Source organism: Orussus abietinus, unplaced genomic scaffold (genome assembly GCF_000612105.2).
Source record: "Orussus abietinus isolate OABI.00-Male unplaced genomic scaffold, Oabi_2.0 scaffold17, whole genome shotgun sequence".
NCBI classification, from domain to species: domain Eukaryota; kingdom Metazoa; phylum Arthropoda; class Insecta; order Hymenoptera; family Orussidae; genus Orussus; species Orussus abietinus.
In genome coordinates, this window is record NW_019395988.1 from 1,835,742 (window position 1) to 1,859,313 (window position 23,572).

Consider the following 23,572-nt stretch of genomic DNA (forward strand, 5'->3'; position numbering starts at 1 on the left):
ACAATGGGTTGCGATGGTGGAACCATCCCTCGCAGAGATGAGCTCGTTCGCGTAAAGAAGAAGCCAGAACAGGTAAAAAAATGGATACGAAAGCTAAACTTTTAGTAAATCGTTATTGTTGAAATTTTACGAGTATCGTTGGAAGGTACACGTGAATTGTTTCTAATTTTGACTGGACACTTTTACTTACAGAAAGATAAAGATGCAGAATTAGCATTCAGGTGGCGTCATTGTACGATACGACAATTGCCATTGCAACCTCCAGTTGTGGCCTGCAGTTTGGGTCGTCTTTACAGTAAAGAATCCGTGCTCGAAGGACTCCTCGATCGCAGCACCCTTCCCGAAGTAGCCCTACACATTAAAAATTTAAAGGATGTCAAGGACTTGCAGCTGACTCTTAATCCTGCATTTGATGGAACTAAAGCGGAGAAGGGTGATGGGTATTTCGATGGGGGAAAAAGCCCATATATTTGCCCTGTCATTGGCTTGGAAATGAATGGAAAATATAAATTTTGTTTCCTGTGGACGTGTGGCTGCGCAATGAGCGAACGTGCCTTGAAGGAAATTAAAACTTCGGTAGGGTCTATTATCGTTACTATTACGCAGTAAAATGAAACCTCCAATTTTCTTCAAACAAATCTAAAAATATTTTACTAAATATTTTTATAGCATTTGCTTGTCATATTTTATATTCTACTAATAATCAATTAATTTTGATTGCAGGTATGCCACAAATGCCAAACACCTTTTAAAGAAACTGACATTATCGTGCTGAATGCAGAAGGTGATGACTTAAAAACAATGGAGGTGAATATGTTTCTCCGGAAAGCTGACAGGAAAGGAAAAAAGAAGAGAACCGTTGGGGAGACAAGTTCCGAAGTTGGTGAGAAGGAGGAGGTGGGAAGAAAGAAAAATAGAAAAGAGGAAAAAGTAGTGACAAAGCCTGCGAGTAAAAGAGTCGAGGCAGAAGACCCTGCATATAAGAAAGCTAAAGAAGACTACAGCGTTGCCAAGGATCCGAATGCTTCAGAAGTTTTAAAAAGTATATTCACGACTCACAAGTCTGCCGAAGAGCAAACCAGAGCTCACTGGATAACCTACAATCCATTTTATAATTGAAGGTAATTTCATAGTTGTAGATTATAACAGTACAAATATAATTTAAGCGTAACAACTTGGTAAAAGTGAAAAATTACGAACAAGTATGGAATTAGTCTTGACATTGTATACGCGATTAAATTACTGGAATTTAAAAGTGGCTTGTGAGAATTTAGCAAAGATTTTGAATGATTAAGAACCAAGCGACAAAAATAACGAGACGAACTAATTGTAAGATACATTTACTCTCTACTTATCTAGGTAATTTGTTACCTAATTTATTTTGGTCCATATTACAGCCTTTTATAAAAGATGCACTAGGTGATGTATCCGTGCTGTAATATGTATTCTTTCCGGCCACATGAGTAACAAAACGCTCGAAACTTCGTTCACAATTGTGGGCCTGACAGTTATTTAGATTTCTGAGGCATAAAGACGATCTTTCTCGTAAAAAAATAATTAGTCGAGTAAGTACTTTGATCCATTGCTGCGTCTAAGACCATCATTTCCTCGAAACACCTAGGTACATAACTCGAATTTAAGCAGGTTCTAATGTTTCAATAAAGCCCACCATTATCCACTGTACTTAAACAATCATAAAAAAACATCCTCCTTTAAACACATAAGATAAAAAAAAAATATTCTATCCCAACATCGCCCATAACGTGTCATGTAATTTTACAAGAAATTACATTTGTACTAGTAAAGGTACTCCGTAGAAATACCAGGCAGTAAATAAAACCAGAATAAACGGTACATTATTCACGTCATACAAATACACGGCTATCTAAAGGATTTCTCATGACCAGTCCTGTATGCAAATGAAAAAATAGAAAAATCGCATCTACAAAAACGTGGATAAAACCTCGATAAAATTACACCACACCGGCATTACGCGTGATTGATTTTTCCTGATCTTTCAATGGTCAATTTACAAGACGCTTCAAGGACTAAGATGGATCATTGGTGCGACGATTTCGAAATTAGTCTCTACAACGCTGTAACGTGACTACACGAATACGCTGCCCAGGAACACGAAACACGTCTATACAATGTATACGGATTCCTGAGTGCCTCCAACGTAAAGGACAGACTTTATCCGTCGTTTCACGAGATGCTTCTGGAAGTTCCATTCAAAATAAGCTGTTCCAGGGTTTCCGATGCAATTTCTCACATCTGTGGCACTCTGCGAATAGCAATGGCTTGAATAACTCTCCGCAGTCTTCCCACAGCTCTCTTTCTACGTGAATGTCGTCGAGGTATGCAGTAGCCCCATCGATTCAACATATAAAATAGAATCCCACCCAAGAGGATCATCCCTGCCAAGAAACCCCACTGGTTCACGTGGAACCATCGGTCGTTCTCCAAGGATTCCATCTTCACTCCAGCAATGACATTGTTCAATCCTGAGTGATGTCGAATTACGTTGTTCACTCCACCTCCTCGTCGCCTTATCCAGGAAGAACCGGAGTCCTGCGGGATTGGAACCGCTGCTATGACGTTGTCGCTCACCGAGAGCAGTTTCTGCGACTTATACAGATTCCTGGGTGATAGGAACAGTGAAATGTAATTTGTTACAGTGACCTCTTAGTTGTTAGTTTAACTCCTTTTCACTTGTAGATTCCACTTACACAGGAGCGGAATCATTTAGGGGATTCGGAGTGGCAGGAACAGTAACCGGACATGGCGGCAAAGGACGAAGTCGTCCACCGGCAGAACTCTCCGATTCGAGGACCTTGCTATGGCGATTCAAATGACTGCCTTCCATGCGTCTCGGTAGTTCACCGATCTCCAGTCGTCCAAGATCCGCAGTTTTAACATTTTTATGTCGACGCTCCGCCTCTGTGAATATCGAGGGCACTTGACCGGTCGTTGCGAATTCCAAGATGGCGTCCAGCATCCAGAAACAAGCTACCGAGAAATGATATCTCATATGATAACACAGAAGTATGAAGCTATGATGTATTTATATCCAGCACGTAGACGTTCGTAGAAATTACGACCTATCTTATTTTCTTACATTTCTGAAGGTGGCTATCATCGATACAATTCGAGTCCCCGTAGACCGCCAGCCTGCCGGCCTTATTGTTCGTTCTTTCTTTGGCGTCGTGATCATCGTCGCCCTCTTCGGCTTGATCCGGTATCTCGTTGTTGACGATCTCCTTAATTTGCTGCACTTTGTCGCGGCCCTTGACTTGCAACAACCCGAGGATCGGCACCAACGATGTCGCGCCACCTTCATTCTCCGACAGAAGTTCCTGACCTTGGTCTCGCAATTCCGCGTGCAGGACCACTCCTTCTCTGGGAAATCTAGTACACGAAGGATTAGTCAGGATAATCGGGTACCATACGCCTATCTTATCAGTCGCCAATGTACCGTGCTATCGTCGATCCTGATGCAAATGTTACGGGAGGATGTTGTCCAAGTTCGAACTGGCCATCGCTGACATAGTCACTGAAAGCTACTCCCCAGTTATGGTAAAGTAGATCATTTAGGGCAGGAACGTTGGCTCCACCTGTATCCGGTATCCACCATTGTCTAGTATTCTCATCGTAGAATTTCACCTTCCGCATGACAGTGACATTGTACCAGTCAGCAAACACCACCACCGATAGACCTTCCTCGTCCACGTCTCTTTTCAACTTCGTCACCTGGTAGAAAATGGTCATTCTCTCGATGAGGTTCCACAGGTTGTGAGAGTTAAGAATTCACGTATTACCTCTTCTGGGAAAAATTCCTCTTCCGAGTCGACAATTAACAAAGTACCATAATTCTTCGCTTGGAAGCAGGTAAACGGAGTTCCTAGTACCTCGAGGTAGTAACCTGCATTGCGCAAGTGTTGGTACATGTCTTTGAAGTTTGTATGGATGTGATCGCCGTTCCAATCGAGGGGATCGTTCTTGGCGCGCAGATCGTCTCTTGGGAAGTACCCAGGAGGATATCGCAAATTGTGGAATTGATCCCAGAGAATTCGTTTGCTGTTAAAGTGCATTCGGGTACGATGAGTTAACCTCGACGTAAAGGAAAGCTTAATCACTTTTAATTAACTCAAATCGATGGTCCTACTTACTGTCGAGGAGGCGTGGGAATAACCTTAGCTTTCAATGGTAATTCGATTGTGGTTCGTCTGGGTTCTTGTTCACCGTCACCAGGAGGAGACTCGATTGTCAGGGAGATGTGGCCTGTTATTTAAAATTACTAGCTTCTATATTTTAATCAGAAATAGGCAGAGACTAATTATGGATATACTTTAATGTTGTTAACATACCTTGAGCTATTCCTTGCCAATCGCTGGCTGTCGATGGAACTGTGATAGCTACGGCTAACCAACCAGACCAAGGCCAGAGTACATCGCTGTGAGATAAAGAAACGTCTACGCGTTCTCCATTTCCTTCACGAGTGTACGGATGCCATGTGAGCTTTGTTATGTGTCCAGAGACACCTAAACCGTTCACTATTGTTACGTTAACAATAGTTGGCATGCCTGTATGGTAGATAGCCTGCGTGCAGTAAGGCCACATGTACTGGCATTCCGTTAAATCTATGTAACTGTATCACCAAGAAAAGATGAATGTTAATTATTGTTCAAGGAGACGGTTTAGTCAATTTAGGACTTTAATCACCTGGGACTTAACGTAGCACTGGGAGTATATGACCGTAAGAAGTGAAATGCACGTAGAAGATCCAATCTGCCTGCGCCTTGTTCGAACATTCCCACTCCTGGCAATCGTCGTGCTGATCCCAACAATGCTTGTTTCATGCTAGCTGGTGTTACCTTGCATATCATTGAGAAATTTACTCGGTACATTAATGCCACATTAAATCTTGCTTTGAAAAGCATATCGTTAAAATGAAGTGTGTTAAAAATAAGGCGAAAACTTATTCCTTAACGTAATAGGTTACCTTTTGATTCGAGGCTTGGGAATCATCCGATCCCACAAAGCCACTAGCTAATAAAGCTACAGCGCCAGCAACAACGGGACTTGCTACTGAAGTGCCAGATAAAGTTCTGCAACCGCTTTGCAAAGCAGATCCACGAACACCTGATCCGTAGGTAACCAGGTCAGGTTTAACTCTTCCATATCCAGAAGGCAGTTCCCAAGTCGTCATGCCACGAGATGAAAATCTGGCTATCTGATCCTCCCAATTGATTCCTCCGACCCCGATGACATCCATTTGGTCAGCTGGATTATTCAGTGTACTAAAATAAGGGAAATATTATTTCTTACTTAGATATGAAATAAGAAAACAATTATTAATTGCAGGAATATATTCTCACCCGTATAATGGACCATCGTTGCCAATGGCAGAAACCATTATAACCCCATTAGCTGTAAGTTCCCACACTTTATCAACGAAAGGGTGGTCCATGAAGTCTGGACCACCGATGCTGAGATTAAGTACGGTAACTTTAGCAAGAATGGCATAATTGAAGGCATCGAGAAACCACGAAGTATATGACACCTATTAAGAGCACGAGTACGATGTACTATAATATTTAAATCCGTGGAAATAATGGAACCTATGATGTGTTTAGTTAGGAAACTCACTTGCGCGTTCGTGAAAACGCGAAAAATGTGCAGCTCAGCGTCCGGAGCAAAGCCGAGGCAATCTCGTGAAGAAGACGCAATGACACCTGCGACAAAGGTTCCATGACCGAGACCATCTTCTAATGTTTTCTCATTAGTCCAATTTGTACGCTCTTTAATCTTTTTAAAATGTGGATGATTTGCAGCCAATCCAGTGTCAAACACCGCTACCTTTAAAGAAGACAAATTTAATATGGGCTAATTTTAAGTACAATTCTGTATCGTAAGATGTTACCTTAACACCACGCCCTGTGACACCCATGCCCCAAAGAGCATCGGCTTGTAGTATGCTTGTAATTTGTCTAGGAATTGCACGTAATAATCTTCGAGATGCATGGCGATTTGCTGGTTGCCAATATTGATTGTTCTGAAATGATTAAACCATTTAAATTATTATTCGGTTTTATCTAGGCTCTCACTGTGAATTTCTATTAACCTACATAGTTATTGATTTTCCGCCTGAAGTTTCTATATTCAGGAGCATCGCCATCCTCGGACACATTAATATATTTTAATGTCCGATGCACAAGTCTTTGTGGAGTAACCCTTCTCACGAGGGGATGGTCACTTAATGCGCTAAGACCATTGTGTTTATCGGTTTCTTCCAAAAGTACCACGTCAAAATCACTGGGAAACCCACTGGCAGGATTGTCACGAGAAAGAATTTTCCAATTTCGAATGCCGGAAGAATTTAATGCAGCTCCAATGTAGCTTTCTCGGGTATGAGGCTTGTAGTAGCCTTTAAAGGCAACGATATACTCGTTTTTCACAATTCTTGTAGAAAATTTAACTTTAACTTCGACTTGGTCGCGAGTCGAATTGCATAAATTGGGAGTCGAGTGACTAGTTTGAAAACATGGCTGAGTTTCTGGGAAAGGAGTGTTTCCTTTATGTCCCAAAGTGCTGGATCGATTTTCTCCGATTTCACCTACAGCAACGGTTAACAGCACCAGGAAAATGTCCAGCCAAAAAACATATGGCTTCATGTTATTTGTGCCTGGTACAGATATACAAGGATTTTAAACTACAGTGCAATTATTAATTCATATCGAATATGAAATTTCACTTAATCAAGGAATTTTATTTGCTAAAACGAATGCATTCAGTCGACACCTGTCAAATTCATTTGAAATGCTTTACTTTTTGAGCTATTCATTATCAATTGTATTAAATAATATGAAAGATCTTTTGATACAATCCAATGTGCAATGTACATTGAAAAGCTTACCACGTTAAAGCACATTGTTTACATATATCCTTTTGAAGTGATCTACGCTATTCTTTGTTGATCTGTCACCATTAACGGGTGTTTCAACTTTTGCATTACCAGGTAACGTACCACTTCTCTGCAAAAATACAAGATTGATAAGAAAAAAATAAATAATCAAGTACTTTTAAATCTCTGTCGTACTCACGTGTTAACCTCAAAATTCCTAAAGTCGCAGTCCATGATGAAATGCGCATTTCTACAAGAGCCTTTTTGCTTACGATTCTCTGGCGGAGCAACTGGTTATCTCGTTAATCGTACTGACATCTTCCACTATCGCAAACCTCTGGGTTGTAAACAAATTATAAATAATGAAAACAAATAGAAGACGGTCCTCGGGTGAAGTAAGCTCCGCGATTCCGCTGCGTATTAAGGCGTGTCGGAGATGTCACTCTTATGGTTTTTTTTTTAATTCTTTGTATTATCGTTAAAGTTTTAACAGAAAAGTAATAATTGTATGTTAATTAACCTTCTATAAATACTGACAAATATCTATTCTGCGAAATCAAGCAATTATTCAAGACAAATTAACGAAACAGGTAGATTGATCATAACCTCTGTGATCATATATTTATTTAATTACCGGACTATGTTCACATTCTGTAAGTGATAAACATTAATGTAAATGTTAATTACTTGTATCCTAAAGAAATCACAAAAAGGCTGAAATTTATTTATCGTGTATAGTCAATACTGAACCGAACATAACCTCTCCGTTTCTGACTACTACGCGTTCTGTGCATATTCACTTATCTTACAAATCACAGGAATTTTGTAATATTTAATAACAGCAATCAACAGTGCCGAAAATTTAAAAAGTATTCGTATGTTTTCATGCTAGGAAATTAATTGTGCAATAGTGCAAAACAAGAAGTATAAAATCCCAGGCACAGGATTGTAGGTAAATAAACATGCTATTTTTAATATTCTAAGCTGTACGTAAGTTCCCTGTTGATATTTTCACGTTTTGAGTATATTTATAGTAAATTGGCATTGCATCGAGTCTATAATTAGAAGCATGACAATGAATTGTTAGTAGTAAAAGGTATATAAGATGGTGTATTAAAACGTGTATTATGCTCTTGCGACAAATATGAAATTTGTGAGACTATGCACCTTTTACATGAAACAGTTTTACATACACTTATAATTTTACGATGTTGCGTGAAATGCTAAAAATATTTCATGCTGAATTATTAATTTTTATTTAAACGTGTCAAAAGTTACACTTTGCGGAGTTCTTGTAAAGAGGAATGGCAGTCATGTAATTTATTTATTTACTTAGGAAGTGACAAAATGAGTTCCAAAGACGATGCACGAGCTGTGTTCCAGCTCCAACAGTCAGGTGCTAATTCTCCTGTTATCATCAATGAAAATTCGATGTTAGCACCTGTAGTGATAGAAGAATTAGATGAAAGCGTTATTAGTTCTATGGATGTGGATATGACCGAATTTATTGAAGCCGAAGCTTTAGAAGCTCACGAAGTGCCAGGGCTTATTGCTGCAAGTGGAAATGAACCTAATCAAAGTAATAATTTCACCGATGTACCATCTGATGCTGAACGTCAAGAGGTACTAACAGCGGATGAAGAAGACCGCTTGACAAAGCAATTTTTAAATGGTGAACTAACATTCTCGGAGTACTCTTTTCGGATGGATCAAAGCGTAGAGACTGAAGTAGTAGACTCTGAAGTTTCTAGGTAGGCTTTAACCGTTATACATAGAACAGAAAAAAGCAGTATTCTGTGATGACTTATTTCGATTTCAGAAAAGCCTTTGAAAATGAATTAATGGCTTCGAAGCAATTTGGCATAAGCAAGTCACAGAAGTCAACCAATGTTTCCCAAACGAAATCTAAACGTAGAAGACGAATTCTTCCACCCGCTCTTAAAGGTTTAATGGGAGAGGCTAATTTGAGGTTTGCAAGGGGAGAGGTCGACTTAGCGGTACAAATGTGTATGGAGATTATTAGGCAAGTTATAGTACCCTATAAATAGATATATTGAGTGCTTTCATACAAAAATGAAACTCATCCTTAATGGAAAAAATTGTTTACTTCTTCAGGCAAGTGCCAAGTGCTCCGGAACCGTTTTACACCTTGGCAATGATTTATGAAAACGATCAGCCACAGAAATCTCTTCAATTTGCTTTAATAGCAGCTCATCTTAGTCCAAAAAATGCTGATCAGTGGATCAGACTTGCAAATCTGTCATTAGAGCATGATAACATCAAACAAGCCATAACTTGCTACTCCAAAGCTATCCAAGGAAACCCGAAAGATATATGTTTGTACGAGACCAGGGCAAAGCTTCAAGAAGAGATTGGTGACAAAAGGGGAATTCTTAAAGGATATTTCAAGTTACTCCATCATTTAACATCGGAAGATGGAAATCATATCGTCAAGTGTGCAAAAATGGTTGCCAAAAGATGCATGCAAGACAGCAACAATGATCAAGCACTAGAAGCAATGGAACACATCTTCACTAAATGTCCTGAGCTTGTCACTTTGGAGGAAGTTAATATTATGATAGAGTTGCTTATCGCAGTGAAACAATACCGCAGATGTCTAGACTTACTGACCGAATATACAAAAATTCAAATACACTATAAGGCTTCTAATGAGCAAAACAGTGCGGATGATGATGCAGGAACAAAAGAAATAAAAATCGCTAAGGAAAGTTCTCCCAGTGCTCGTGTTCAGAAGACAGATAACAAAGAATCCAAGACAAAACTTGAAATCGAGTCCTGTGAAATGCCTGATAACGTAGTCGTAGATCTGAAAGCAAAACTTCTGGTCATTCTTATCGAGTTAGATCAAATCGATGTAGTGATTAAGCTCTTACCGAAGTTCTACACTACGGAAGATCCTGAAGTTTCCGGAGACCTGTTCTTAGATATTGCTGAGGCATTGATGACAAAATATATGTTTCGCAGAGCTCTGGCTCTCCTCGAACGATTGGTTAAAAGTGAAAATTACAGTTTGGCTGCCGTGTGGCTGAGACATGCCGAATGCTGGGTCGGCTGTCAGAATGTACAGAAAGCTATCGAGTCTTATGAGATCGTAAGGACCCTTTCCCCTCGACATTTGGCAGCGAGAATTGAACTCGCTAAATTGTACAAATATACGAATCAGTATCACAGGGCGATCGAGGTTCTGAAACAAGATCCTGAAGTGGATATCCTGGATCCAGGAGTGATGTATCAAAGAACTTTACTCCTTTTGGAGGTCAAGGATTATGGTGAATTTCTACGGTCTGGGATGCTGCTACTTTCAAGACACTGTGCTATCCTTCGTTCCAAAGCTGAACTGCACTGCTTGATCAAAGCAACCGGTATCCGTCAACGAATCGATGCTTTGAATCTGTATCGGCTGTCACGTGGGGAGTCTCTAGAAGATGAAAACTCTCCTGATTTTTCTACGAACAATGAACCCACTATACGTGAAGAATTCCTCCTGTTGCTACAGATATGCAAAGTTGCTTTTAACCTCAAAAAATTCGGTCTTCTTCAAAGGGTGTGCTGCAGTGCATTGACATCAAGAAAATTCGAAGAGTTAAATTCATATGTGATATTTCTTAGCTTGATTTCGTGCATCCATAACAGGGATTCTTACTATGGATATAATTTGGTCCGGGAGCTAGTGCGAGTTTGTCGAAGGTCCAACGCATGGAATTTACTGAACGTGGTTATACAGCGAGCAGAAGATTGTAGGCACAACAGATTTATTATGCGAATTTTGGGACAGGAAGATGCTTTTTCTTATTTGCATATTTTACATGCAAACAATTGTCTTGTGTCTGGAACGTACAAGTATGCTCTGAACGACTACGTTGCACTTTTCAAAGTGAGCCCTAATCCACTGCTGTGCCTTTTAATTGGAGTTACATTTTTACAAATGGCATGCCAGAAGTTTTCTGCTAAAAAGAATCAACTCGTGGTTCAAGGTAAGTTATGGGAATATTATTAAGTACCAATTTAAACGCTGATTTTATCATTTGGTAGAGAAGTTCTCTCACCAGCTTTATAAATAATTACCTATTATTCTGATAGATTTTTTACATGCTTCAAACAACTACGATTTTTTCTTCCAGCTCTCGCATTTTTCAAAAAATATAAGGAACTTCGAGGAGACGGAGGTGAACAGGAAGTCAACTACAATATGGCACGGTGTTACCATCAGCTTGGCTTACTGCCCGGAGCCATTTACCATTACAAATTGGTTCTTGAATCTCCAGTGCCTAAACTTATTCAAGAGCGCTCGAATCTTTTAGATTTAAGGAAAGAGGCCGCTTTTAACTTACACCTGATTTACGTCAGCACTGAGAATCACCTTTTGGCTAGAATGTATCTAGAGAATTACATCACAGTGTGACGTACTAGTCTTAAAGTATAAAATAAGCCATAAACCTGTACATATATTTGCCTATTCTAAACATTTTTTAAATATCTCCAACTACTGTCTTTTTCTTTCCTCGACAAGTCATTACTTTACTGTAACAGCGATTTTTTAAAGTGCGGTAGTTGCCATTTAACTCGGGATGAATAAGTAACATCCTCCTTCATCGAAATACCCTTTTCATTCCAGAAAGCAAAAATGACCACGACGTTAGCCTCGAAGATCGAATTCAAAAAATTCTGCGAGATCTTGGAACGAATTACCAGGCTTAAAGGAAATGCGAAATTGGAGGAATTGCGGAGATTCATAGATCTCGTGAGACAGTTGGCTGCTAAACTTAAGAACAAAATTCCGGACGCGGTAGGCTATTTATTTTTTTTTAGACGATATTCCGCCGCACGATTTATCCGATAAATAAACATATACTTTTCCCTAGGATATATCAATGTTTCCGCTACTCAGGTTACTTTTACCGCAACTCGAACGAGAACGCGGACCTCACGGATTGAAAGAGAAGACTTTGGCTAATTTATACATTCGCGTGTTCTGCTTTGGGAAAAACAGCCAGAATGCGAAAAAATTAACGAATTATAAGTAAGCTCGTCCGTCCGATTTTTATTCCCGACCCTGGATTAAAATCGCTGGAAATTTACATACATTGTTGCATACCTCATTGTTGAAATTTCACGTAGAGAAACGTAAAGCGGAGAGATTACAAGTTGGAAAATGTATAAATGCACATTGTATATTTACCGCATTGGTGCAGTTTTACTTGGATCAAATGTAATATCGTGTTATAACTTTCTTTAAGACAATAATCAACGATTGAGTATGTAAATTTACATCGATAAACCCTTCCAGGAAGGGATTTAATCAGAGTGTCTCTCCCATTAATTTTCTATATTTATTTAGAGCCCCTTCGTCGGATAAATCCCACGTTGGAGATTTTGCTGACTGCGTCTATTGGGTGATGCGAACTCGTCTTCCCGATGTGAAAACTTCCCGGTCTATCGAGGAAATAAATACCTTCCTTGAGAATGTAGCCGCGAGAAACGCGGCTAATCAGAGCAAAGACCAGGAATTTCAGATAATAACGAGGGAGATAAGTGCATTCGAGTTGAAATGGTTGACTCGAATTATCCTCAAAGATTTAAGACTCGGTATGGGACAGAAAAGAATATTCGAAGGTTGGTCTACTTAAGAAATTATTATTAAAAATATAATTAAATGAAAATTCACTCGATGGTCTCCTAGTTTCCTGATTTACATATCGGGGCAGATCGTTCGTATCTCGTATCGTTAAAAAAATCACGTAAAAAAATTCTGAAAAATTCTAATCAAAATTGCAGCCTTCCACCCGGACGCTGAGGATTTATTCGACGTGACGAGCAGCCTTCGGAAAGTTTGCGAAAAATTGTCCGATCCAAAAATCAGAGCGCGATTTGGTATCGAGATTTTCACTCACTTTAAGCCAATGCTCTTGGAACGCTGTAAAATCGAAGAAATTGGAAAACTATTCGGCAAAGGAGACCAGAGTGTTTACTTTGTACAAACCAAATACGATGGGGAGAGGTCTCAGTTGCACATGAAAGATGGAAAATTTAAATATTTCACAAGAATGGGTTTCGATATTTCGAGCAATCAAGGATACGGCGAGACTAAGGACGCAGGTAATGATAATTTGGATTATGAAATGAAATGTATCGTCAGCTTTTCATTGCACTAAAAACGTACACGGGGAAACGTGATATGTAATTGTTACCACAATTGGGATGACTGTATTGAGAAAAATTCCTTTGAATAATGCTCATTTGAATTGAATGATAATGTTGAAGAGAAAAAGAAAAACATGGAATAACTCGAGCGAAGTATTTGTTCTTCGTTAAAAGAAATGAAAGGTACCATGAAAAGAAATGGGATTTTCTGCTTCATAATGTAACCTTAACTATCGGTATGTCATGTAGGATTTTTATCGAGGAAAATTGCGAGTCTGGTGAACCCTAATTGCCACTCGATCATTTTGGACGGGGAGCTGATGGGATGGCACAAAATAAACAAGAAGTTCGGATCGAAAGGAATGGCATTTGACGTTAAAAAATTGTCTCCTACGAGTCATCACCAACCTTGCTTTGTTGCCTTCGACATTGTCATGTACAATGACCAGTTGCTTGTCAATTTGCCCTTAAAAGAGAGACTTAAATTACTGGACACTGCTTTCTCAGAGGAGGAAGGAGTCCTGGTCAAAAGCGAGAGCAAGATAATTTCGAAAAGGTATTCCATCAATTTTTCTTTTCCATCCCTGAAATTTTATTTATTTCCCTCGGACAATGTGTATAATTGTATGGCAATTTGTATACATTTTCATCGCGCAGGGAGGAGCTACTGCAATTATTTAACGTGAGTCTGGACAACAATGACGAGGGAATAGTACTGAAAAGGTCGGAGTCACTTTACGTCCCGAAAATCCGCGAAGGAAGTGGCTGCTACAAAATAAAAGCCGAAGTACGTTCACGTAATGAAGAAGTGGTAAATTAAAATACATTTAATAATATAAACAGAAAGCTGTAATTTTTCACCTGTTTTAAACAGTACTCGGACGGACTTGTGCAAGACATAGATTTGGTGATCCTTGGAGGATTTTATGGCGAGGGAAAATGTCGAGGAGTGGTGAACAGCTTCCTGGTGGGTGCGGCGTGTCCCCCTGCTCAACCTGGAGGAAAACCTACGGAATTCCAATCCGTTGGTGCAGTAAGTTCTGGGATAGCTAAAGAGAAGCTAAACGAGCTGCTTAACAAGTTCCAAGAACATTGGGCTGCGAAAGCTCCCCCAGGAGTCGTTGGTCCTAGGGTACGTCAGAGGAAACAAATTAGCCATAAGGTCACGTGAAAGTGGCATCAAAAAAGAATCATTTCAATATTCTTGAAATTTCTTTATAGACATTTTTAAAAGTTCGTATAAAAAATGAAATTTCATGGGTACCAGAACCTTTTATACAGTCTCCACATTGATGTAGTAAAGTTTGAAATGATTCGCTACATCCAGCTGGGAGAAAAGTATCATAAAACATTGACTGCCGCTTTCGCATCGCCTAACCCATCGCGAAACAAATAGATTAATTATCACGGAGAGGGATTGAATAAATTTTCATTAAAAATCGCAGGTATGTCCACCAGATTTATGGATCCACCCTGAACATTCCACGGTGCTGCAAATACGAGCGACTGAAATAATTCGCTGTCCAGATCATCCTATTGGATACACTCTGAGATTTCCTCGAGTAATGAAAGTTCGAGATGATAAGCCATGGGACGACGCGTGTACAACCACGCAGTTTTTATCACTGATTCAAGTAAACATTCCGCATCTAAACCATAATTTCTCTCTACAAGAATAACCTTTTATTATTTTATTACTCTATTTCAGACCAGCGGCGTTGTACAAAAATTAACGAAACGGCACGCAACCGTAGAGGACATCGATGACGCTCCTCGTAAAAAGGTTCCGAGAGTGTTGCGATTAAAAGAAATCAAAATACAGGGAAGCTATGACGAGCCAAGAGCCTCGGAGGTGGTGAGGTTGACTCGATTATTCGATGGGAAGGAGGTTTGCGTAATCAACGGGAACGAAAAGTTGACGAAGAGCGACGTTGAAAGGATTTTGCTGGACCATGGAGCCAGGGTCGTGAAAAATGCAGGACCTTCTACGTTTTGCGTGATTGTAGGAGATCCTAAGAAGGTATCTTCTAGTCTACGCTTAGAAAGAGAATTATTTCTCTGAAAGAAATCATTCCTTTGAATGGAGTTAAAGAAACAGGAGTAAGATCAAATAAATATAGTCTCCGCTGCAAAGATGCCGAATGTTTAACCAATGGATCGAATACCCCGCGGCTTGAAATAATAAAATAAGAAATCGATATTATACGTTTCATTTCTTTAACTACATTCGAAGGAATCATTTCCTTTACTCGAGGCACTTTGTTTCTGTGTATCTCACCAGGTGTCGGTACTGAATGACACCCGTTAACGATATCGTTACAGGTAAAGCCGCAAATTCTGATTAAAAGTGAAAGATATGATGTGGCTAATTTGGATTGGCTTATGCGCGTTACGCAAGAGGAAAACTGGTCGGCTCTGCAAGACTGGTTCCCCTGGGAATTATTTTCCGCGAGCGAACCCACCAGACATCGTCTTTTCCAGCTTTATGACATTTATTACGACAGCTTCACTTGCGAGGCTGATGAGAACAGTTTGTCGCGCTCTTTGGAAATGTCGGGGAAGGTATAGCTACTATTTCTATGGAAGACCCTTCGAATAAAAATACGATATAAATTTGATATGTAAGTAAAGGTTTGATTTTGTAGGCTAGCGAAGTGGCGATTACATTGGACGAGTGCAAGGAGCTGGACAAGGAGTTGTTCGAAGAGGGAGTCTCTCCATTTTCGGTCTTCAGGGGCGTTGCTGGATTTTTCGACGACCCGATGGACTGCAGAAAATATGAATTTCGATTCATGGATGGGATAGTGGAAGAGACCATTCACGATAAAGTAACGAGGGTGTTCCTCGATGAAAACATCCCGCAAGCCAGCGCTCGATATAAAGATGCTATTGCCTCGAAAAGAGGAATTCTTAAGCTTGTACGAAGCCAGTGGATAGAAGACTGTTTCAAGGAACGAAGATTGCTGCCTGACACGGAATACATGCTCGAGGTGTCTTGAGATTAACTCGGATGAGAAGCATTTTAATCTGGGTGTATTTATTTAAAGATAATATGGTACTTGTTAAGAGATAAGTGTATAATTTTAGAAAGTGAGCATCGACATTTGCGGCGCTACATGTCTGATGGGTTAAACGCGCATTTCTTGACGGGTGTTTCTGTAAAACGGGCGTAACAGTAACCGTGGAAATAGACCGGGTCGTTTTGGCTTTGGTTCTCAGACCGGGAACGTCGAGTCGAAATACCTTGAGAAACCACCGCCAGAGGGAAGACGAACCGACCTGCTCGGACAGTTTGCTCGTTTAACATCTTCGTACGCGTTTCAAAATATATTTCTCCTTCCTGGTCCGAGTGCCACCCCCCATTTTGCCGAGATTGCTTGCTCCTTTTATTCCCGGAATGCGGGCAAAATCCGCCCAAGCCTGCAGATGCGGACGCGATGTTTATCCCGCACAATGGCCGCCATTCAGAGATCTCGCTAGATAGGGACGAAAAGGGCGAGGGCTCGCGATTAAGTGCGACTTCTTTTGCGTGAACGTGAGACGACTCATTGCCCCTCGTTCCCGGCTTGCGAAATCTGAATTTGCGGGGGGAAAAAGGACTCAGTAAACAGCATGGCAAAAACGCAGGGAACGCTTCAAAGGCGCCATCTTGGATTGCGTATATTAGGGTGGGCTGTAAGCTCGAGCCGTTTAATTATTAACAATTTTACCTAACGTCACTTTGTAACCCAAAAAACTAACAGGACATTGGAAATAAGTCGTGAACAACGAAATAATTGATTAATGTTACTTCTTAAAGTAGATGTTTCCTTTTAAATACAAAAAATGGCACGAAGTTAGGGGACAACTCGACGCGATCATACGGAGTACCGTTAAAATTGTAAATGTAATTCCTTTGAAACTCTATATCTCGAGAGTAAGGTCGTTAATTGACAGTTAATGAAGATATCGACGAGTAGTTACAGGATGTATATTGCAAGGGGAGTTAATGAAAGGATGAACTGTGTGACTAAATCAAGTGGCAAAGGGAGGAAGACTCGGCCAAATGGCCGACGTCGAAATACCATTTCGGAGGCCCCGTTGACCCGGAGGAAATAAATAATACGTCAACGTCGACGACGTGTCACGTCGCTCCTGAGAAGGGACTTGGCATTTAGGTGTATACTGTTATAGTATCGGGGATCTCGTTAGCAAAAAGGCGGAGCAACACCCTGGCCGGTGCTCTGGGAGGCTCGGACTTGGAATAATGTATGAATATGACTGATGTCGTTTCCAACGGGGATCCACTTATAGACCCGTCAAGTCGGAGCAAGACGCGTATTAATCGAGTTTCAGACTTCTTTTGGAACGCACTCCTCTAGAGACTCGCGTGCCTTTATTCACACGTTACTAACGAAAACCCGGGCTTAGTTGCGAAAATGGTTATTTAATAATTACCCACTCGTGGCCTTCCTCCTTTTCTTCCACTCCTCATTTTATTTTCTCTAGGTCTGCCCAGTGATTTATTATTTATTTCCATAGTAGCCAACCGCTTAATTGAGAGCTCCGAATGCGGTGCGAGGCGATCTCTGCGTTTTCACTTACAAGACCTGAACAAGGGAATGAATTGTTATACCTTATTTTTAATATCATTTTAATGTCTTCTCATTTTAAAGAATATACTTACACTTCCTTCCTTTGTATGGCAGAGATAATGGAGAACTGCGTTTTATTAAGCAGTGAATTTAAGATATTTCACGCTCTGAGCTGGGATGATAGATTTTCTTTTTTTGAACTATGAGGTTCATCATTTCGTTCCCTTGCTTTAATCAACTTTATCTTTACCCTATCGACCGTACTTTATCCGGGCTTGTTTTTTTATACGAGAAACCTTGTTAATGTCCGTTTCCAGCACTTCGGAGGCAATGTTATTTTTATCTCGCGTTTCTTCAAATATCTTCAAGATAATTGGATTGTCAGTCGTTGGATCCGACGTCTCTGAAATTCTCTGTTGCCTAATTTTCCGAAATCTCCGACTATTGATATCTCTCTCTCTGCCTCGTCTCTTTTCAAGGATAGTATTCCAATGTAACCGATTTTATACTCTACCTCATCGAGGTACAAAATTTCTTGTATTTGTACATTATTAATATTTGTTTCCGTTTCTCACTTTGATATTTAACTGTGATTTTTCATCGAATATTTCTGAAAAATTATTTATCGACGTCCTTTTCATCATCTAGTTTTTCTGTGGCTGCAACAACATTCTTTGTCCTTGTCGGTGTTAATTTTTACTCGCTGGAGAACAGCTTCCTTCTGAGCATCTTCAGGTCTATAGGAATATAAAAAGATATTAATTAATATTAAAAAATGTATCAACAACAATGTCATCAAATGAAAATTCCACTTACGGCGGCCTTTTTTTGCAACCACACGCATAATAATTCTGACCACGAGAAAACCTGTAGACGCATTAGTTTAATTAATTCCATATAATTGTCTGGTCAATTTTCGTTAATAATTTTTGAGAGCATTTGTTCTTACTTTGCTACCAACAACGGCAAAACTTACTTCTTTTTACAGGTGCATCGATCAGCTCGCCTGCGGGACAAGAATGAAATGTTATTAATTTATACATTGTCAGTTTGTCTCAAATTGTATCTCGCAAAATAACAAAATAGCCAATCAAACATCGTGAAGCGTCTCTTAAGAATTCTCCGAAACGTCGCTTAGTCATTAATCTTACAAACGTTGGGAATAATAATTCTCAAGAAGGTGGCGGAAAATTTCCAACAAATAATTTGGCAATTCGACACAAGACAGATTAAAGTAGCTCTTAGAAATAATAATTGCACGTAAAGCCAATAAAAGCTCACTCTTTTCCTTTCGACCTGGCCCATTCTCGTTTCCTTGGTCGACACAGACAAAGTATATCTCTAAAATGGAATGTCAATTGAAAATGACGAATTAATTATTTAAAGGTACTTCCCGAAAGAGGGAATAATTATTACACACTTACGGCTCCTTTAAGAAGCGCACGTAGAGGAGGAATATGCCAGTAATACCGAGAAAGAATTTCCCAAGGTACCAACCATAATTGTTGGTGCAATGTGGCATCGCAAGGGCGAATTTGCGTTTTCAGAAAAACGCTCCAATCCGCACATTTACGATGACTTCTGAAAAATCAAGGAACGTCTAAAAGTCATTACAGAAAATTACCCGGAAATTGCGCTGCCCTTACTTTTTCTAAACCCGAAATGTTAACGAATAAATATAGAGGATAGGTTAGACTTGTGATTTTGTCCGCTTGATTTTGACATCCTGAGGCAAAGTCGTAAATCCATGTGTTACGAGAATTACTAAAGATCATTTTTACATACAGAATATCTCGCATAATAAAGCGCAGTTTCTGCAATTAATTTAATGCCGCGCGTTATGTTTCTTCGACGCACGAATGCATAATTTTCCTTTTACAGCATAAGCGTTAGGAAAATAGTGTTCAACGGAATGAACTAAAATATCAACAGGGAGTAAAACAGAAGCTCTAACAGCCGAAAAACCGTGAAGTGTATCAAGTGTCTTAGTTAGAAGTCCTCCGCTTTGATTCCCGCAAGAAAAGAAAGAGAACAGGAAAAAGATGCCGAAGCGGAACATCGTCTTCGCCGACGAAGATGTAACGTCGGTTTAGTCAAGCTTTTTGCCGTTTTCTCTCTTTTTCCCTCTTCTCAACGACATCCAAGACAGAGAACGGCCTGTCAACATATTTGCCGTGACAAGCTTACGAGGGTGTCAACTGTCCATGAAGTAAGAAGGAAAAAGCTCCATGTGCGACACCCCGTCATTCCACGCTCATTAGGGAGAATTCCTAGGCGTCCTTCATTCGTTCCTTCCGATATATGTATATTTAAACTGACCTCGTCCTAAAAAATATCCTATTTACATCCTTGAGACTACCTACAAGGTAAGCTTCAGGGAATTTTTTAAATCGCCCAGAAGAACGCCGTCCGAATTGGCTTGGCGCCTTCACCGATGACGCGAAGGCGATCAGGAATAATCCGTCAGTCATTCTAAGTCGCAATTTATGTCAATGCGTTCTTTTCGGATCACTCGACACTAAACTAAGGAACAAAAACGGGTAGTTTAGTGCTCTGGACTTGTAAAATTCATGATTTACTCTTAAATTCGCGATAACCGGCGGTCGGTGATTTTCAAGATGGCGGCGGTGGCGTCGGCATTCCGTTCTTCCTCGGCTTTTACAGACAACTTTCAGCGCGGATAGGAAGCAAGCACGTGCGATCCGTCGACGGGAAAGCGTGGCACGTGTCATTTCTAATGCACGGTGCGGTAAAAATGCCGAATGCTTCCCGTCAAGGCGGCAAGACTTCAAGACGAGGCATTATTTGGGGAACAACAATGGCGGCGCGCGGCATTAGCCGGATGGCGTCCTAAAGCGCGGTCAATCTTCGGAGGAAGTCCATGGCAACGCCTCACGTCTTACAATAACAAACTTTAAACTAATATTAACTGTGCGCTGGCAACATGTAAGAGGATCGTATCGAAGAGCTCTTAATGTCAGATCAGAGAAAAATGGCCATGTGGTCGCAGCTGTCGAAGGAATACCTCCGCGGAGCGAGGAAGATGCGGCGTCTTCTTAGGGAAGCCGAGAAAGACGCATTCTAAGACAAAAGCGGGCGGAATGAGAGAGAACCGGGGAAAGATAAATAACGAGGAAGAGGAACGAAAACAACCTCATGTTGGCGGGATCTCTTAGCGATTTATACCTCGCGGCCATTTCTCATTTAAGTCCGATCACACCAGTCGTGATTAGCGCACTGAGAAAAAAAAAATCCCATTGAATCAGAGAAATATTTTGTTCATTCAGAGGACAATTATTTCCCTGAAATCAACTCGGATGAATTGGATGCGACGGTTCTGCGGAATTTTGGTAACTTATTTGGGCTAAATAATTATTCCTTCAATGAAATCGGTATTTCTTTGGTACTATTCTAAGAAATATTTCCTTGTTTCAATGGATTATTTTTTTTTCTTAGGGTGTACATGTGTATATACGTATGTTGCCTACTGATACTCGTAGTTTCCCTCTTCTTAAGAGTTGAGGATAAAATCGGAGCACCGGTCCATTGGCTCGTTCTGTATACACATGGCGGGGCCTCCGTAAGATCCGAGCCAATGGAGAGGCTGTGAGGGCTAAAAATATGTTATAATTCGGTAGGAGGAGATAACGCGTTACCTCCTCCTCGCAGGAAGAAATAATAATCTTGTAACTGTTCTCGGGGAACTCATTTGCGTTTCAGTTAACGAGCGCGTTTCTAAGCGATAACGTAACGCAGCGTTTCTGAGATTTAGTAACGTAGATTTCGATAGTGTATCAAATGTGAAATGACAATTGTAATTGTTGTTAAAGAATCCTAGTTCCCGTATAAAGGAATAATTCGCTTCGCGAGAAGTAACGACCTCGAGGTAATTACGTTACGTTGGAAGGAAATAATTCCTTGAACCAAAGAAATATCTTGATAATTCATTTTAATTAATTGTATTATCAAGATATTTTAAATTAAAATAATTCGTTTAATTAAATATAACACAATGTTACATTTAATATACAACGTTATATGTATTTATACATTGTCCGATTCGTAATCTTTCCGTTTCACGTTTTTCTACGTGAGAACATCAGTGTGTGAAAATCCTACGTAAATTTCCCTGGATTTTCCATCAGTCCATAATTAAGCATGTTGCTTCTAAAGGGAAGCAATACTGAGACTGTAAGTTTATCGTTTAATCGTTACGTATGCCCAGTTGTAACTATTGAATCCGATCTTAAAATACCCAACATTGATGTAACCCACTGATACTAGTCTGTGGTTTGATCGGCAAGAGTCGATTACGGCACCGCAGAGTGCAACACAATATTTTCCAAGCTCTATACATAACTTGAGGCTTCATCTCGATTCAATTCAACCGGCGATATTCACGCACTACGTACCACATACGTACACAGAAATTGTTAACGGATTTTTAACGCCAAAGGACGTCACAAGAAAGCGATTTCGCGGATGCGAGTTTAACAAAAGTTCCCATTCAAATTGGCAGATTAAATTCAGAACATGTCATTTGAGTTTACGCAGTCTCATTACCGAGGAAAGTGTCATCTAACCAAAGCTGGATAAACTGTTTAAAATAAATCCCTTTAATAGGGAATGCAAAATGGTTTAAAAACCGTCCCCTTGAACTGTGAAAGGGAAAATCGTTTTCCGCATTGCATTTAAAATAGAGAATGATGCGTTACCCAGGTCTGCATTTGTAACAGTGTCTATGTGCGCGTTACTTGCGCGTCCTTTCGGTGAGATGAGCGAGGTGCCATTCAAAGGCTCGTGACAAACCGTTTTCTCCGAAGCTAAGCTAGCTAGGGGAAAGGGCTTTCTTCGTCGTTCTCCTCGTTTTATAGAAGTCTATCTTTGTACAGCGAGACACTTCAAACCGGCTTGCGTTACTTGGACATAACTGCGCAAACCTTACAACGTGAATGTGGAGGCTATAAGGAAGGTCCTGACCCCCATGAAATGTCCTTCTTAATACAGAATTAAAACAAATGCGTATAAACAAATTTTGTAAGAATGTAAATTGTATGGACGACAGGACCTTCCTCACAGCCTCCATACTCACGTTGCAAACTTTGAAGCGATTCGATGGGCCCAGTTAAAAGAAAAGTTTCATAAACGAGACCTCTTTGACGCCACTTTCACATCCCCTTAACAATGATAGTACAGATAAAGTTAGCAATGGATTATTTTCCAGCTCCAGGGAGAATCGAGGCAGGAAGTCGGTGTCATGAAAACGGACCAGGGAGGTGAAAGAAGTTCCAGTCAGTCCCCTAGTATGGAGAATCGGCTGAGAAGTCCGAAATGTGCGAGGTGCCGGAATCATGGCATCATTTCCAGTCTGAAAGGTCACAAGAGGTCCTGCGCTTGGAAGGATTGCCGATGTCCATGTTGCTTGTTGGTGGTCGAAAGACAACGCGTAATGGCTGCCCAAGTAGCATTGCGTAGGCAGCAACAGGCACTAGGGAATTGTGTTCCTGATGCCCTCTTGACACCCTCGGTGGTGGGGAACGAGCAGCCTCCAGTAAACTCCCAGCAACGAGCCACGGTCGCCTATCAAAGGAGGCTGAGGAACTTCCAGAGGCATCAGCTGCATCTCACGCAGACCAGGATCAGCGTCACCCAGGATTTCCAAAGCCTGAACGCAGTCCCGAGCCTGCAAAACGCCTGTAGGCAGTCATTGTAATATAAAATCTAAGGCGACATGAAAGGGTCATCCCCTATATAATCGTTTTAAATTACGCCACGATAAAATGTAAGCTCTAAGGAAGGTCTTGATACTCGTGAAATTCCACCCAGCTAGGAGAAAAGTTTCGCAAACGATTCGATTCCTCGGGTACCACTTTGATATCGCCTTAAAGTGTTGCGGGGTTCCCCGAATCGCTGGATTTCGCAAACCCTCTCG

General features: G+C 40.5%; 5 protein-coding genes across 7 annotated transcripts; 4 read left to right on the forward strand and 1 right to left on the reverse strand.

Moving 5' to 3' along the window:
* The first annotated feature begins 3 nt into the window (after window positions 1-3).
* On the forward strand, window positions 4-1,683 carry LOC105702427 (protein RTF2 homolog). The gene is made up of 4 exons (XM_012429990.1): window positions 4-72; window positions 193-576; window positions 724-1,121; window positions 1,398-1,683. The coding sequence occupies exons 1-3, from the start codon at window positions 4-6 to the stop codon at window positions 1,117-1,119; spliced, it is 849 nt and encodes a 282-aa protein (XP_012285413.1). The 3' UTR covers window positions 1,120-1,121; window positions 1,398-1,683.
* LOC105702423 (membrane-bound transcription factor site-1 protease) lies at window positions 1,325-7,799 on the reverse strand. 2 transcript variants are annotated; one of them, XM_012429984.2, is made up of 15 exons: window positions 7,104-7,798; window positions 6,917-7,034; window positions 6,129-6,685; window positions 5,924-6,055; window positions 5,650-5,859; window positions 5,379-5,563; window positions 5,003-5,300; window positions 4,723-4,874; window positions 4,368-4,648; window positions 4,170-4,281; window positions 3,819-4,077; window positions 3,476-3,750; window positions 3,119-3,408; window positions 2,730-3,009; window positions 1,325-2,641 (listed from the first exon to the last, which is right to left on the reverse strand). In XM_012429984.2, the coding sequence occupies exons 3-15, from the start codon at window positions 6,672-6,674 to the stop codon at window positions 2,269-2,271; spliced, it is 3,393 nt and encodes a 1,130-aa protein (XP_012285407.1). In that variant the 5' UTR covers window positions 6,675-6,685; window positions 6,917-7,034; window positions 7,104-7,798; the 3' UTR covers window positions 1,325-2,268. The 2 variants fall into 2 exon arrangements, with proteins under 2 accessions (XP_012285407.1, XP_012285406.1); XM_012429983.2 differs by having other exon boundaries at window positions 2,269-2,641; window positions 6,917-7,029; window positions 7,104-7,799.
* On the forward strand, window positions 7,355-18,937 carry LOC105702425 (DNA ligase 4). Of its 2 annotated transcripts, XM_012429987.1 has the most exons (13): window positions 7,355-7,494; window positions 7,797-7,856; window positions 11,541-11,711; window positions 11,788-11,945; window positions 12,264-12,538; window positions 12,701-13,021; window positions 13,316-13,622; window positions 13,724-13,853; window positions 13,941-14,198; window positions 14,512-14,700; window positions 14,775-15,086; window positions 15,389-15,628; window positions 15,712-18,937. In XM_012429987.1, the coding sequence occupies exons 3-13, from the start codon at window positions 11,550-11,552 to the stop codon at window positions 16,063-16,065; spliced, it is 2,706 nt and encodes a 901-aa protein (XP_012285410.1). In that variant the 5' UTR covers window positions 7,355-7,494; window positions 7,797-7,856; window positions 11,541-11,549; the 3' UTR covers window positions 16,066-18,937. The 2 variants fall into 2 exon arrangements, with proteins under 2 accessions (XP_012285410.1, XP_012285411.1); XM_012429988.1 differs by lacking the exon at window positions 7,797-7,856 and having other exon boundaries at window positions 7,408-7,494.
* Window positions 7,543-11,534, forward strand: LOC105702424 (general transcription factor 3C polypeptide 3). The gene is made up of 5 exons (XM_012429986.1): window positions 7,543-7,557; window positions 8,241-8,655; window positions 8,724-8,927; window positions 9,020-10,899; window positions 11,047-11,534. The coding sequence occupies exons 2-5, from the start codon at window positions 8,252-8,254 to the stop codon at window positions 11,325-11,327; spliced, it is 2,769 nt and encodes a 922-aa protein (XP_012285409.1). The 5' UTR covers window positions 7,543-7,557; window positions 8,241-8,251; the 3' UTR covers window positions 11,328-11,534.
* Window positions 18,938-22,243: 3,306 nt separating the features above from the next.
* LOC105702414 (doublesex- and mab-3-related transcription factor 1-like) lies at window positions 22,244-23,416 on the forward strand. Its single transcript, XM_012429966.2, has one exon. The coding sequence runs from the start codon at window positions 22,898-22,900 to the stop codon at window positions 23,351-23,353; it is 456 nt and encodes a 151-aa protein (XP_012285389.1). The 5' UTR covers window positions 22,244-22,897; the 3' UTR covers window positions 23,354-23,416.
* The last annotated feature ends 156 nt before the right edge of the window (window positions 23,417-23,572 follow it).